The sequence below is a fragment of the Anarrhichthys ocellatus genome, unplaced genomic scaffold, assembly GCF_004355925.1.
Source record: "Anarrhichthys ocellatus isolate YVR2014 unplaced genomic scaffold, GSC_Weel_1.0 scaffold12, whole genome shotgun sequence".
Taxonomy (NCBI): domain Eukaryota; kingdom Metazoa; phylum Chordata; class Actinopteri; order Perciformes; family Anarhichadidae; genus Anarrhichthys; species Anarrhichthys ocellatus.
This window is the reverse complement of record NW_022280042.1, coordinates 2,145,309-2,158,853: the sequence shown is the minus strand read 5'-3', so window position 1 is coordinate 2,158,853 and position 13,545 is coordinate 2,145,309. Positions and strand designations below refer to the sequence as shown.

Below are 13,545 nucleotides of genomic sequence, written 5' to 3'. Positions count from 1 at the left end.
TTTCTTTATTTGATTCCACCTTCATTTATCCAGGAACATAAGACTCATTGAAACTGAAAGATGAAAGGAACTGTCTCATATCTGAGTTGATGGATGAGGTTATTAGTCAATAGCGGTAAGCCAGCAAGTGGGCTGGATTGTGAAATATCTGGCTTCGACATTGACTTTCTTGTCGGAATTCTTAGAGTCCGCTTGTACTGGCAAACCCTCAGATTATTACCATCAAACTCAGCCGTTTCCATTAGTTCTCTGCAGCATTTTGCCAATTTTCAGTTCAGGTTCTCTCTCTGCTCTCATTGGCATGATTTTCAGCAGCAGCAGGCAACTCTTTTCAACAAAGTAAAAGCTCTGGGGGGAAAAAAAACACATTTCATACCATCTCCCCAACGCAGAAAGCCATGACAGCTAGCAAGTGAACCCAGCGCATGCAGCCACTTCCCCAGTACGTCTCCACCGCTTCAATTAGTTTAACTGTGAGCTTTCCAGCGGGGTGTCTGCCTGTAGTACTACGTCAGGGTTACCGTCGGTGTATTATAAGTCCAGGGTAACGCCGGCGAGCTTCCGGCCTAGAACGAGAGCATGCGTGTTCTAAAAATTGATTACTCTGGCCCTTTAATTACGATTCAACAACATGCGTGTGGCGAGACGCCACTACAAGCGGGTCGGCTCTGAACAAGAGAGTTCCTGAACGAGTCTCAAACATCGCTGATGGTCTGAATCAATTCAGGACACAACACACATCTTGGGTTTCATGATGAGTGAGAGTCATTCTGATGCTACTCCACACACTCCAATTATTATGAGATACACTTGGATCGCACTTGTTTAGTGAATACGGTCCCTGCGAGGCTCCTTCCATTATCTTTGCTCTGTAGTATTTCAGGATGTTATAGAAGAAAATAAAGAACTCAGGAGGGTTTTGACATTTCATTCGGATCTCCAGTTTTTTTTATTGTTTTTATTTTGATGCTTTTGTTTTCAGCTGTCAACTCTAGTATTCTTCACTTCACCTGGTTCACTTCACTGTCATTACCACGGCTAGCTGACGCTTCGTCTGTGTGCTTGTGTGTGTGTGTGTGTGTGTGTGTAGTTGGAGGAGATCAGCCGGACAGAGAGCAGAGAAGGTGTGCGGTGCAGCATGAGATGACACCAAGGCATGAAAAAGTACCAAAAAAAACCACCAGTAACCTCAGGGCTTATCAGTACTCCGGGAAAGCCCCTCGCTAGAGCCAGCATTTGGTTTGTCCCTTCTGGGCTGCCATAGAAACATGGCGGACTCAATGAAAGATGACCCGCTCCCTACGTAGATATAAATGGCTTTTCTAAGTTAAAGAACCACCATTCTTAGGTTCAGGCGATTTCTCCTCTACTCTTCTCACCCAGCAATGACCGTCAGACTAATCCCTCTGCTTGTTTAGTGGTTTTCACAAAAACATATTGTCTAACAGTGGAAACTTTAAAACTAATATATAATCTAACATGAATACTCCAGACTTTCCTTCATGGCCCATATGGGACTATATGGGCCATATGGGACTATATGGGTGTTTTTGAAGTAGGTATCAATCATCAGTGTCAGTATACAGTGTGTAGCAGGTGGAACGACGCACGAACAGCTGCAGCGGTTTGTAAGCAGGACCCTGCCTCAGTTAAATGGGACTTGTTTGAATATGATTTTGAGAGTCTGATATTGATTAGCTGACGTAGCGATAACTGCAGGATCACAAATAGTTTGTACTCTCTATTTCCCTCTCCAGCATCTTTCCTCTTGTCATTATCACCCCTCGTCCATTACCTTCCACTGTTTTATTTTACTCTTTCCTAATTCCTCTCCCCTCCTATTCTCCCTCATAATCGTATAGTGTTCAATATGTTCACCTTCATTTAGCGTGTTAGCATGCCAACAGCCACTACTACTAGTCCTGCTTCTCTTGCTGCTCCTGCTTAGGAGCTTAGTAGCAGCGATACTGGCGGATAGATGAGCACTGCTGCTGCCTCTAGTGCCGTGATCTTTGCTACCAGTGCAATCAAAGGTAAATCATTTTGTCTTATAGTTGGACAAAGAAACACAGGTGTTGATTGTACCTCGGGCCAGATGCTCAGTGAAGCTCAGCTGACAGGTTTGAGTCATTTGTCATCCCGTGTTTCTTCCAACCCACGCAAACAGACAGCCGGATATGCAAATCCCCTCCTTTTGTTTCTTTCAAAGGTCTTTTTTATTTGATTCTTAGGGATGAACAAGACAAAGGCCTGTTTGTGAGATTAGCTCCACACACAGACACTCGAAAGCGATCTTTAAAATGCCACTCATATCCGCAGGTAACGCACAGTTTTGTTTATTACACCTGACAGAAGTTCATCAGCACCCCTGAGCGGTGGCTGAATGGTCGTGTTTACCGTTATCTCTGCCCGTCGCACACAAGGGGCATCACTGTGAGGCTGCCTGCGGGCCACCACAATGCATCATGGGTGACTGTGTTTCTTTAGGTAGAGGATATGAGGGCTCTGAGAATAAAACTGCGTATTTAAATATTGTTCGTGACGATGCAGTATGACGAGAACCGACATGATTCCTCTTGTTTATCTTTCTTCTTCTTCTTGGGGGATTTAAATTTAGTCCAGCAACCAATTTTCCAAGGTCTGGGAGATATGAATATTTCACTTATAAATATTTATACCAACTATGCGGCATCGGTTTTGCCTGAAAAAATACATTAGTCAGTGATCTGTGCTTTTTCCTTCACTGCAAAGCATAATATAATAAAGTGCAAGACAGTGTTTTAGAGCTCACTACTTAATCAGCAATGAGGCAGAGTGGAGGCCTTTATCAGGGAGTTGTAATGGTGAAATATTTATGGTACACTGAACTTACTTTTTTTTCAAGTTAATTTAAGGAAAGAAGAAGAACTCCGATCCTTAACTTAAGTAAAAACCACAGTCAATCCAAAGTAAAGTAGTTCTAATTCATCACTGGACAATGATCTTGTCTTCTGGGGTTACGTTTGAGTTACAGGACGTGTTTCACTGACTCAAAGGCCCGCTCAACCCACAGTCAAAATTACAAAATTTTGCCACCAAATTGTGTTATTCCAATAGAATTGCTGCAATTAGCGGATTCGCTCACGGGGGCAAAGTGAGGACTGAACTGTGGTGACCTTTAACTCGGAGGTTTGTGCCGTTGATGAATAGCAGACCGCATTGACGGTGCCGACGTTTGTGGGAGTGGAGAGCCAGACAGACAGACGCGGGAAGCTACTGTAGCGTCTTAGCTGCTTTGAAAGGAATATTTAAAGACGGTGATAAGACTGATGATACAAATACAACTTTTGAATGAACTGTGACTTTAATAACACTTTTTATTGATTGAAATGTACAAAGAAGAAGCTGTTTTGACTATTTAGCGAGGGCATGTTCACGGTTGTCTAGCTGCCAGTAGCCTATTCACATGCTGATGGTTATATTTAGTTACCATAGATTAATGTTGGTACTTAATCTAATTGATATTAACAGGGGAAAAATGGCTCGGCTTTCATCAGCTTCTGTGGTTGCCGTCAGTCTATATAAGTAGCCGTGATGGTCGGCATGTAAATCTATAAACCAGCAACGCTTTAGCATTTTTTACAGTTGCCAAATATCTTCGTGTCGTGGTCAGCGTTGTTGCGTTGCGTAGGAGATGCATTGACCGCAAACATTCACCCTGCACGGTCATTCAGCGTTTGGAGATGATCTCTTTCACCTCCTTTGTCTTTCCACCGTTTTCTCCTCAATCCTCTTAAAAGTCCGGCTCCCTACTCCTAACAGGGCTAAGATGTTCTGGGAATAACCTTTGTCTTTACCAGGATCTTGTCTTAACTCTAACGGGAAGTTGTTAGAAAATGTCACTATTAGTTTCGTCACTAGGAGCAACTCTTTGAACTAGAAAGCTTTATGGACGCAGCCCCTATGAGGAGGCAATAGGGGCTCACAACGAACGTTAATTCAGCTAAGATGTTACAATGCATCATATTCTCCAAGAAAATGTTCGACAATATGTTTGTATGTAAAATATTGATAAGCAACTATAAAAAATGTCTGCTTTTCTTTTTGTTTTTTTCAAATGGCATTTGTTCATGTCCAGACTGCACATCCGGCAGTGAACGGAGGAATCTGCAGTAAACAGCGACTCAATTGAATTATTGATTTGAAAATGGCGATAGCGGGAAAGCCTTTCATTACCGACCTCAACACTTTATTTATTGAAAGTTTGCCATCAGAAACAGTCAGGCGAGAAGAACATTTCTGGCTCAGTGAGTGTGACGATTTCAATCAAGCTTCCACTAAACACAAAGTTATAAAGTATGAAGTTTATTCACGCCTTTTTGGGGAACGCGTTCTGGTACATGGATGTGGGGAGTGTGTCTGAGTGACGCCTGTAATTGGTGAGGAGCGATCGGCCCGCATGCAGAAGTGATGAGGCTGGATAAGGAGGAAGCTATTTGTTTAGACGCTGTTCAACTCAAGCTAATTAATTTCAGTCAGACGTGCTTTGCTGTCAACATCCTCAGGCTTTATTATTGGCTCTCCTATTATCAGATTCTGAGTAGTGTTTGCATTCCCAAAGAGAGTAGGGGCACATTAACCACAAGTTAATTAGCTGGGTACCAGTGTGTGCTCAAGGTGTGGCTCTGCTTTAGGATGGCGAGAGGATATTTTAATGTGAAATACTAATATTCTGCAAAAGTTTTCCATCATGTGCAGATGAAGGATATGTCACCTGCACCTTCACCTTTTCCCCATGATAGTGAAACAATTCATCTTTGATCGTGTGACGCCGCCTGCTGTGTAAAACTTAGTTAGGGACATGAGGGAAACGGTTTATCATTCTGAATATTTCAAGACCTCGGATCAAATATTTATACCCTAAATAATGAACTCGCGTCTCGTTGTCTCTGACTTTATATGTGGGATTTTCCCAGCAGAGCATACGCAACCCAAGTCACCCTTGATTATCTCGCCTACAGGTTGGGCTTCACTGTTTTTTTGTCAATCGCGAGTGAGTAATGGACTCCCTTAACACCTTCGTTTTCTGAATTTGAAATGGATCCCCAGGGGAATAATGCCAGCCTCCGGAGTTCATTGTGCTATAAAAGGACCCGGTGGAAGCAGAAAGTCCCATTGGGAGAGTTCATCGGCGCCAGGCGTAACATGTAACACTTTGTGGTCTGCCGGCCCGGATTATTGGGGCGCATGTCTCCCTATCATTATCCTCCAAAGGTCAAGCGTGCCGACAGTAACAATGGGGATTGTGGCAACAGATGTATTAGGAAGGTCAGGTCTCCTCTGTCTGCTTTTGGGAAAGGTCAAAAGAAGAAAAAGTCAGGGAGCGAGCGACGCTGTGGATGACAGGGTGATGTTTGGGGTTCTTCACTTACTCTACTTTAAATTATGTATCTTATGTTTGGGTTGATTTACAAACTTTTACTTAAGACAAAAATGACAAAAGTTAAAAAATCAAACTGTCCTCTGCAGCAAATCCTCCTTTAATTGAACCCAGATCAGCTTTTCAGCCAAACCGGGTCATTCCGAAACAGTCTCACATAATAGGCTCTGAAATGCCAATTTTTTTCCTTTTGCTCCGTTTCATATCAGCTGAGGATTGCGAATGGCTTCCAGAGAGTTCTCTCTGCCTGACCTTATCTTTGAAGCATCCGTCGGCCTTGTTCTATACAGGACCTCCAGCTGATGTACTGACCTTCTGCCTGCCATGTTGGAGGTCCTCACCTCCTGAGCACTGGGAAGCTGTGAACGGCTTCATATTTCAACTCATATTTCCCAACTGACTTCACTCATGAAACTGTAGTTAATATAAAAGTAAACATTACAGTGTGAATATATGCCAAAGGATATTTCTGACCTGGTTTTGATATATTTGATATATTCACAGTCGCCATTATTTGTAAACTACTGCAACCACAAAAGTTTCATGTTCGGCACAACATTTCTTACTAGCACACCAGCGGTAGGGTGCTATTTGGAGTGTATTTGGGTGAGTGAAGACAGCTGTGTAGCCAGCTGTCAGCAGAACCCACATCTTTCCAAATTTACAATAAAGATGGTGGAGATAAATGAGTGACGCACTCTGTCAGCTATATTTAGCCGCTATTTGGATGCAAGGTGTCTCGAGGGATGTCAAAGTCTCTGAGATGGGTGGTCACATTAGTAAGACCTGCAAGCAAACCAAACTATGTACACTTATTTTTTTATTTTTTAATATTTACAAATATTAGAAAATAATGGTGGTAATAAACTTTTTCAAGCATTTAACATATTGTGTAATGAAAATAATCATCACAACACCTACGAAAGCTTCTCACATGGGTGACGGTGTAATGTCATTTCCATATCAAAAGCATAATGTGTATTTGAGTGTTTCCAGTGAGTGCGTTTCCTTTTCATCTGGACACATTTGCGTTCAAACAGCCGCGCTATCGGCTCCTCCAGAAGGACCGAGACCGCTCCGCGCACACACTTCACCCGCCTCCTTCTGTCTCTCTGCTGCTCCTGAAAGGCTCGTCAGATCAGTGTATTGAGTGTGCTTTTCTCTCCCCCAGGAGTACCAGATCGATATTATCTTCGCCCAGACCTGGGTGGACACCCGTCTGCGGTTTAACAGCAGCAACAGCAGGCGGCTGACCCTCAACAGGTATGCTGGGTTCACTGCTGTATCTCAAATTCACACATGTGTCAGCTGTGCGGGTGCCACGTCGATAGCTTTCTGTCGGGAATCACGGCATTTTATGTTTAACGATGATTTTTTTTTTTTTTTAAATGAACTCTTAAGACGCCGCTGTGACACGTTCTTTCCACTGTAACAACTGTTGTGTTTCAACATTTTCATACTGTGAATATCTCATTTGAGAGCAATATTCGTCTCTCTCTCGGGAAGAGGCCTGTAATTAATGGAACAAATTGATTGATGTGCCTTGTTTTCACTGCGTCGCCCGGGTATTTTATTATCCTCTTATTGGGAAGTGGATCTGCTTCATACATTTCAGAGAAAGATGAAGGAATTCAACAGGAATCGTTTCTTACCTTCTGCCCCCCTCTCTCTCTCTCTCTCTCTCTCTCTCTCTCTCCCTCTCTCCCTCTCTCTCTCTCTCTCTTTGTCGGCCTCTTATCCAACCAGCAATATGGTTGGCTTGATCTGGCTGCCTGACACCATCTTTAGGAATTCCAAGAATGCCGATTCCCACTGGATCACGACGCCCAACCAGTTGCTCCGGATCTGGAACAATGGAAAAGTGCTCTACACGCTGAGGTAAAAGACATGAAAACACACAGTTCAGTATAATAATAATTATACATTTATTTTGTATAACCTGCGCACACACGACACACACTTCAATCGAATCTTAACTACTCTGTGTCCTCCTTCTGGCTCCTACTTTAGTACAATTAACTATATATTTCTTCCCCGCATGTTGTTCTCAATATTGAAATCAGAATATCTTCGCTTTTGCTACAAAGCCGTGCTGTTCACAGAGGAACAGAAACTCCTCTTGCATCATTTCAACATGTTACTGCTTGTTTGGTCCTGCTCTCTTTGGCGGCTTCTCGGTGGGAGAGAAATGACACACAGGGGAGGGCGTGCATGGCCTTTTGACGAAATAACCCTCGCCGTGTCAGAAAAAACCCACTCAGGATTGGAGTGGACAGGTTCTTTTTATATTTGAGTGGCATCTGGGTTTATGAACCCTCAAGCTGACATGAGCTCTTTCTGTCTTGGAGGATCCAATTTCACCTGCGTACCCAGGACTTCAAACCAGACCTCGTTCAGAAAGCAAATACAACCATAGTTGTTTGTTTTCCAGCCTTTGGAGGATCGCTCGAGTCGGAATCAATCCTAAGCAGCCACTGGAACCTAATTCTACAAATGGTTTAATACTAACCATTTGCAACTGTGCAGAAAAAGCTTCTTTCAACACAATATATAGACGTGCAAAAAATCTGTTAAGCTTGAATTTAAAATATGAGTGCCCACATTTTGAATGAAGCTCAGAAGCTTTGAACTATTTGATAGAGCCCTTATAAGAGACAGATATTTTAATAAGATAAGATAATATTGCAATTTAATGCATCAGGTGCATTAAAAACATGACTCCAAATGAATGCTAGTGTTGTTTAAACAGGCAACTGTATGCTAACAGCTCTGTACGTGGATGTTCTGTTTTTCAGCTTCCCAAGTGGCTTATGCAGCTTTAACAGGGTTAAGATGGGGTACTTTCTACAGGATATTTTTATGGTTTTATTACGACATCAAACAGTCCCATTTCTTGCTTATTGGCTTTGATGATCACATATAAAGAAAATGATTCAATACGCTTACACTTCACATAAATTGCTGCTTGTATTCAGAGTAAGATGTGTATTTTATTTATCCTTTTGTTACAACCAATCAGCAGTTGAGTTTTGGTGCTCATGGAGCTTCCAGAGACCTCTTCATGTACACTCCTATAAATACACGAATGCAAAAACATACTCTCTCAAGAAAGTCCTCTCCACCACAGCTGCCCACAAAATGTTTGTCTTTCAATAGCTTATTTCACTTCTGCTAATGCGTGCCTCTGTGATGAATTTGAAAATGATTGTTTCATTAATTGGAGATAAAACTTAGCTGAATTTCAGGAGCAGGGCCACGCCTCAGCCACTGCCCCGCTTCCGGCCACACTCCTATAAATACCTACCCACTCTAAGCCTCGGCTCGCTCGCGCTTTCCGCACTCGCAACCGGAACGCCAGGCAGAGAAAAGAAAAAGAAAAAACACTACCTCGCCTGCCGTCCACCTGCCGTCCATCAGGCCACCCGACGACGACGACGCCCAGTTCGCCTCCCGGTGGAAGAGGGAGACCTGCCACCTCCAGACGTAGACAACGGAAACGTAAATCCAGCTCTCTGCTTCTTCGCTCGCTCCAGACCCAGCTCGGGAACGAGCCTCCGACGACTCCGGCTACCCGGCACGCCGCGCTCAAAGACGCCGACACCCCTCCGCACTCCAGCCAGGTCCCCCATCAAAGACGCACCATAGTCCGCCTGCTGAAGCCCCCCTAAAATGTTCTTCAGCCCCCCCAAATAATTTGGCATTATTGGATAAAAAGAAAAACTTTTTTTTTTTGGTGATGTCATTAAATTAAACTATTGTTTCTCACATGGACAAGTTATTTATAACTCTAACATGCTACATATGTGCGTGCGTTCTGGTTTTTATGTTTTCTCCCCCTTCGAATTACAATCCAACAGCCTATCATCATACTTCACGATGTAAAGTTGACACTGTCAGGTCCATTCTCTATCCATTGTGTGCGGTCCCTTTAAGAATTAGGATTTGGGAGTGACGCGGATATGAAAGCTAGTTTATCCGTCTTTCCTTTACAAGCAACGGAACGGATCGCAGGAACGGAACACAGCAACGCAACGGAACGGAACGGCGGAAAGGAACGCCGGAACGGAACGCCGGAACGGAACGCCGGAAGCAACAACGCATAGCAGCAACGCAGTGAAACAACGCAGCCACGGAACGCAACAACGGCGCAGCCACGGAACGAATCGCAGCAATGCAACACAGCAACGGATCACAGCAAGCAACAACACATCGCAACAATGGAAACGCAGCAATGCAGCGGAAGCCACGGAACGACGCAGCCACGGAACGACGCAGCCACGTATCGCAACAACGTATCGCAACATCGTATCGCAACGTATCGCAACAACGTAACGTATCGCAGCAACAACGTAACGTATCGCAACGCAGCAACAACGTAACGTATCGCAACGCAACAACAACGTAACGTATCGCAACGCAACAACGTAACGTATCGCAACGCAGCAACAACGTAACGCAACGCAGCAACGTGACGCAGCAAGCTCAAACGACCAGCGCACGGGCAGACAACCTGCTTCTCAGGAGGACTTATTTTGGGGATCTGCAAGGCCCAGGAGCCGCAGTGGATCCTCAGCTAAGCCTCCCCCAACTGCTACTGGCTAAATCTCCATCAACCATTTCTCAATGCTCCAAATAATCGACGAAGGTTTGCCCTCGGCTGAGGCGGGGTCCTAGATAGTGAAAAGGGTATTAAGTCTGAAAGAGGCGTATGTTTGAAGGCGTATTTGCATTGAGTGATACATCTCTCACACTCGCATCTCGGCCGTGTTTGCTTTCCTCTTGCTCCCCTCACCTCGGCTCGACACTCTTGCCCATATTCGGTCTTCCTGGCTCCCGACAAGGATGGAAGATTATGCAAATTGGGACTGTACACGACATCATCTGCACTTTGTTCACCGACAAACAAGACAAGCGAGACAGTCATTTTCCTGCTTTGAATTAGGCTCCTGTTTCGTGTCAGTCACTCACGGTGAATTAATGAGAAACTGTACCGGGGACAAAGACAACACGGAACAGGCCAAAAGAAAAACCCCATGTTCATGATGGTCTCATTTTTACAGCCATTATCGTATCCAGTGGAATTTTATTTATGGTGATATATCGCAACACGCGGAGAATATCAATTTAGTCTGATTTATATTTTGCATGTAAACCTAATCCCCTCTGTGTTTGTGCTCACCGTTGCTTTCCCAAAACACCTGGTGTATTGACCTGACCAGTGATGATAGCTAAGTACTCCCAGGGCCCAGAGGCTTACAGGGCCCGTGAGTCAATGCCGTCTTCGCCCAAAAACTTGTCCGACGCTGGTGATTAAGCAGTTCTGTCATTTTGAGGGATTTCGCACATCAACGAAGCAACCAACCTGGTTCGAAGCCAGGGGGATAGTGCAGTGTAAGAAGTGATGAATATTGTGCTTCAAGCGCCGAGAAATTAAACCTTTTTAAAGTATTTCTCTCTCTCTCTGTGTCTCTCTCCTTCAGGATGACCATCAACGCAGAATGCCAGCTACAACTCCATAATTTCCCAATGGACGAACACTCCTGTCCCCTCGTCTTCTCCAGCTGTGAGTATTGGAAACGCACGCACTCACAAATGCACAAACATGCTCATATTCATGCGTAGCTCTGCCTATACATGGAACACCTGCTGAAAACGTTCAAAGCCGAGGTGGGGCTCTGTGTGCACACAAAGAAGAAATCCAAGTGGCAACGTCAAAATGGTCACTATTGACAGAATTGAAGTTCCAAAAATGATTGCCCTTTGCGTTTGCAGTAAGAGGTGGTCGGAGCAGGAAATGAGGGCACAATTTTATGCCAACTGTGCCACCTGAAGAGCACAGACAAACAGTTTTTTTTTTTTTTGTGAAAGGTCAATTCCTGTCAGGGCCACACAATTTTGCGTCACCACAATTTTTTCTTTAGCAAGATACACAGACTACGTGGAGGAATCATAAATCAGTCTGCCTGACTCATCGATCCCATCGAGGTTTGAATCTGTGGCCCCGACCACGGCTCTGAAGGAACAGCACTGTGCTGTGTATTGATAAATCCACGGCGCTGTCCGTGGTGCTGAAGTGCAGAACTGAGAGCTCCTATGAAGCAGCGTAGGTTAAACAATGTTGCTGATTTACAACTGCATTTCCCACGCATTCAAATTCTGACCCCGCTATTTTCTATAAGTTTCTATTTCTTCCTCCCACATTTTCCACCCTGATTATACTTCTGCCTCCCAGCGGCTCACGAGAGTCAGATGAGGAGGATGGAGGGGATGAACTTAATGCAGAGAGCCACAGTGAGCCACAATACAGGCATATTTTGAAGTAAGGGTATAAAGTTTCTGAATTCAACAGGAAGCCAGTGTAGACCAGGATTGGGGTCACGGCAGGAAATCAAAAACCGTGAATAATCATCTCCTTCCCAGCTTGAGACACAATAGGCTCACACTTAGCAATATTTCTCTGCTGGAAAAACAGAAACGAATGAAACACTTCCCACGTGGTCCAGAGTCAGCGTCCGGTCAAAAGTGACGCCTAAGTGTCTGACTCAGGGCTGAACAGATGAAGAGAAGGAACCAGCAGTGTCCTGTGTTTGATCAGCTTTAGCTGTACAGAAGGATAATCCATGTGTTGTATATTATTTAGGTAGATCAAGGAAACATGTTCTATTGTAACACATCCACATTTTTATATCCGAAATTGGCAACATATCCGAGGAGATGCAAACTGAAAAGGAAACAAAATATAAATAGTTATTACCAACACAGTAGGGCTTAGGTAATCCATGTCTATGTTCTTGCACATTTAAGTGCTTTAGAGCCAGAAACTGTGGCATGATGACTGCATCAGCACGACCAATGGTTTGACGCTGAGTCCCCAAAGCGTTTATCGTCCCATTAACCAGTGCCTTATTAAGTTACCCTCCCCCCCCCCCATCTAAAAAGCACCAAAATCACATTTAATTTTGTACGACGGGTCATTCTGTTGGACCCAATCATCTTCCAGTGCTAGATGTGATTTAATTAAGGTTATAATCATCACGTAATGCGCCCACAGATGGCAGTATTTATCACAGACCGTTGTGCGTCTCTGCATTGAGTTTGGCTCATTACGTGACTACTTTCACATCACAGTGTGATGGGAGCGGATGTCACTGTCACACTGCTGGTAGTGAAAGAGCTATTGACCGCAAATGGGCTTCCATTATGCCTGTGCTCTCAATGAAAGGATTCGCAGTAACAACCCTTTTTTAGCAAAACCGTGTGGGTGGACATTTTCTTTCTTTTCTGTAGCTGCAACCGAGCAGCTACGATCTTCAACTTCACTGATTTAAAGCCTTTAACGTTGTGTTTTTTGATGTCAATGAATATCGCCATTTTGATAGCTAAGTAATCAAACATATTTTGATTTATAAATAATAATCACTGCATAATTTCACGGCGTACTGTACATTTTAGATGTGGCCTCGCAGCCAAAGTAATGATATTGGTCATACGTAGTGAACACAAATGCAGATAGCATTTTTGCTGAATGATAATTTTCTTCCTCTTTGGAATAATATGAAATACTGTATTGTCAAAAACGGGGCTTTATTAACACGACTTTGTGTGAAGCAGGACTTTGTTACACCCAAAGTTCATGCATTTAGAAGTTCGAAAGAAACAATCTCTGTCATCTGAGAGAATGCTTTTAGATGCCAAAGGAGCTTTGTACATCAGGGTGATAACGGAGCGACACACGACAGCCCTCACTGTTCTCCGCTGTCCAAACACACGGACCTTTCTGACATGCTGCAACATCCTCTGTAACACCACTCAGCGGGCGTTACTGCTAATGTATTACGATACTGTAGAGGCCCTAATGCACAAACATGTTCCGTCTCTTCATCACGAAGCAAATTAAAAGCCTTCCCGTTACGACTGCAATCAATCTCATTAATAACAGTATCAACATGATGAATGCCTTGATGACCTCACTAATCTATCTCATTAATTCTTAATATGTTTTGATAGCGGATGTTGTTTTTTCCCCAGACACTCTGCAAACATGAATTCCTGGCTTTTAAGCGCTCTCTTTCTAGTTTATTCCAAGTGTAATACATTAGGAAACACTCTTCCGATGACAGGTGAGC

General features: G+C 43.8%; 1 protein-coding gene across 1 annotated transcript in view; it reads left to right on the top strand.

The window, feature by feature from the left end:
* The window catches only part of gabrg3 (gamma-aminobutyric acid type A receptor subunit gamma3), a 59,553-nt gene that overhangs the window by 27,808 nt on the left and 18,200 nt on the right, over positions 1–13,545 (top strand). Inside the window, exons 4-6 of the mRNA XM_031851844.1 lie at positions 6,591–6,682; positions 7,166–7,297; positions 10,900–10,982. Coding sequence (XP_031707704.1) covers positions 6,591–6,682; positions 7,166–7,297; positions 10,900–10,982 — 307 coding nt within the window. The remainder of the gene's footprint in view (positions 1–6,590; positions 6,683–7,165; positions 7,298–10,899; positions 10,983–13,545) is intronic.